The 2,123-nt window shown below is 43.7% G+C and overlaps 1 protein-coding gene across 1 annotated transcript; it reads left to right on the top strand.

The window, feature by feature from the left end:
- LOC118756732 lies at positions 1–1,833 on the top strand (the record flags this gene model as incomplete). Its single annotated transcript, XM_036491477.1, is given in 2 exon segments — positions 1–1,540; positions 1,596–1,833. Coding segments are annotated over 2 exon segments (1,549 nt in total), but the record flags the coding sequence as incomplete, so codon positions are not given.
- Positions 1,834–2,123: the final 290 nt, after the last annotated feature.

Raw genomic sequence — 2,123 nt, 5'->3', positions numbered from 1 at the left:
CGGACGTATTCTTTTATTATACCACTGCCACCTGATACATTTTATCAGAAGTGGTCACGAGAACCGAATTTTTTTAATAAAAAAAAAAGCGTTTGAGAATATAAGTTTAAATAAAAAGCAAACAACGAAAATGCAGAAGGACAACGAAGTAATCAACGCCGAGAGGTACTCACTGCTGCAACTAAAAGCCTGGTGCACAGCAGTCGGTATAAACGCAAGTGGCGCTAAGGCTTCGCTAGCTGCAAGGCTCAGTGAGTTGTCAGCGGAGGCACGCGGAATGTGCCCAGGTGAAGGTGCTCCGGGCAACGATGGAGCGAAAGGACGAAGTGGTCACACGCAGAAAAACAACGTCGAGGATAATGGCGCGCGCAATATTGGGAATTGCGGCGAGGACAATATAATGCGCAATAATGCAAATAACGGCGAAGACAACGGTGCGTACAATGTACAGAACAATGGTGAGGGCAATGGTGTGCGAAATGTTCGAGATGACGGCGAGGACAACGGAACGAATAACGGTGAGAACAACGAGGCTAGCAGCAGGGCAAACATAGACGACGGCGAGAACAACAACATACAAAGGCGTACAAGAAGTGAGGCTAGAAACCGAGGTAGCAACGATGAGGATGTAGTGTACGTGCGAAACAACATAGCGCGCGTGCACAGCGGTACTTTTGGGAACCGTATACAAAACGCCGGTGACATGAATAACGGCGAAGCAATGCGACATTCAAACGACCGTGATAATGGCAACGTCGAAGTAGCGGCACTCAAACTCGAGCTCTTGAGAAAAGAAATAGAATTCCTCAAGCTTCAGAAGACGCTTCTAGAAAAAGAAAATTCAATGGCAAGTACAAGCAAAGGGAAAAGCGACGATATACCCTTCGAAACCCTTAAGGAAATAATTCCAATTTATGACGGCGGAGACGGTTTCAACGTTTGGTACAACCAAATATTGCGCTATCGCGAAATGTTTAAAATTAGCGATACCATGTTGGGCGTCACTGTCCATCTTAAATTGAAAGGTGCTGCCCTGGCATGGTACAACGCAAAAACAACGTTCCCTAAAAGTGTAGACGAATTGCTTGGTGAAATGAAAGCCGTTTTTGCGTCCGGAGATAACAAACTCGAACGCCGGCGCAAGTTCGAGAAACGATGCTGGGTACCGGAAGAAAGTTTTGCCAACTACTTTAACGAGAAATGCATACTAGGCAACGATCTTAACCTAAGCGACGAAGAGTTAGCCGACTACCTGATAGAAGGAATACCCGATAGACAGCTGCAAAACCAAGCGAGGTTACAAAACTTCACATCAGCCAACGAAATTGTTAAAGCTTTTCGCTCGATTACGCTTCCGGAACGCCCGACGGAAAGACCACGTACCAGCCAACGGATGAGATGCTACAATTGTAACTGCTCCGGCCACTACGCCAAAGAATGCAGAAAGGCAAAACGTGAACCAGGATCCTGCTTCGCTTGTGGAGCAAAAGGCCACTACGCTTCGGACTGCAAGGAGTACAAGAAAACAAAAAATAATTTCGTAAGTTATTTCAAATTATATGTATTGGCACATGCTAACGTTGATATGTTCATAGAATGTTTAGTGGACTCGGGCAGTCCAGTTAGTTTGATAAAAGAAGTTGTGGTACCAGCAGGAGTGCAGTTAGAACGAGTTACAGAATCATACCATGGGTTGAATAAATCAGTTTTAAATATCCTCGGGAAATTCAAATGTACAATCAAAGTTCTGAATAAAGATGTTTTAATCGAACTCTTGGTGGTTCCAAATGAATGTATTGGCTACTCAGTGTTGTTAGGTAGAGATTTTATAGAAGCAAGTGACGCAACGTTGAAGATCGGAAACTCAGAGTTTATGGATAAGGTAACAGAAGTGAATGTATACAACGAGGCGGACAAAGCGGAGAACAAAGTCGAGAACATATATGAGGATGAGGAAAATACCAAGTTAGTTGTTAATAGTAACGAAGGTGCGCATAATGTCAAAGGTGTGAATAATGTCCAAGGCGCGGTCAATGATAAGTTCAGTGAAGGCAATAATGTTAATGAGGTAATAAACGAAATTATGGCAATTGATATAGTCGGAGAAGCAGATATAAGTCTGA

Source organism: Rhagoletis pomonella, unplaced genomic scaffold (genome assembly GCF_013731165.1).
Source record: "Rhagoletis pomonella isolate Grant_MI unplaced genomic scaffold, Rhpom_1.0 Rhpom_scaffold_11886, whole genome shotgun sequence".
NCBI classification, from domain to species: domain Eukaryota; kingdom Metazoa; phylum Arthropoda; class Insecta; order Diptera; family Tephritidae; genus Rhagoletis; species Rhagoletis pomonella.
Note: the sequence above shows the minus strand (reverse complement) of the source record. Positions and strands in the feature narration are given on the sequence as shown.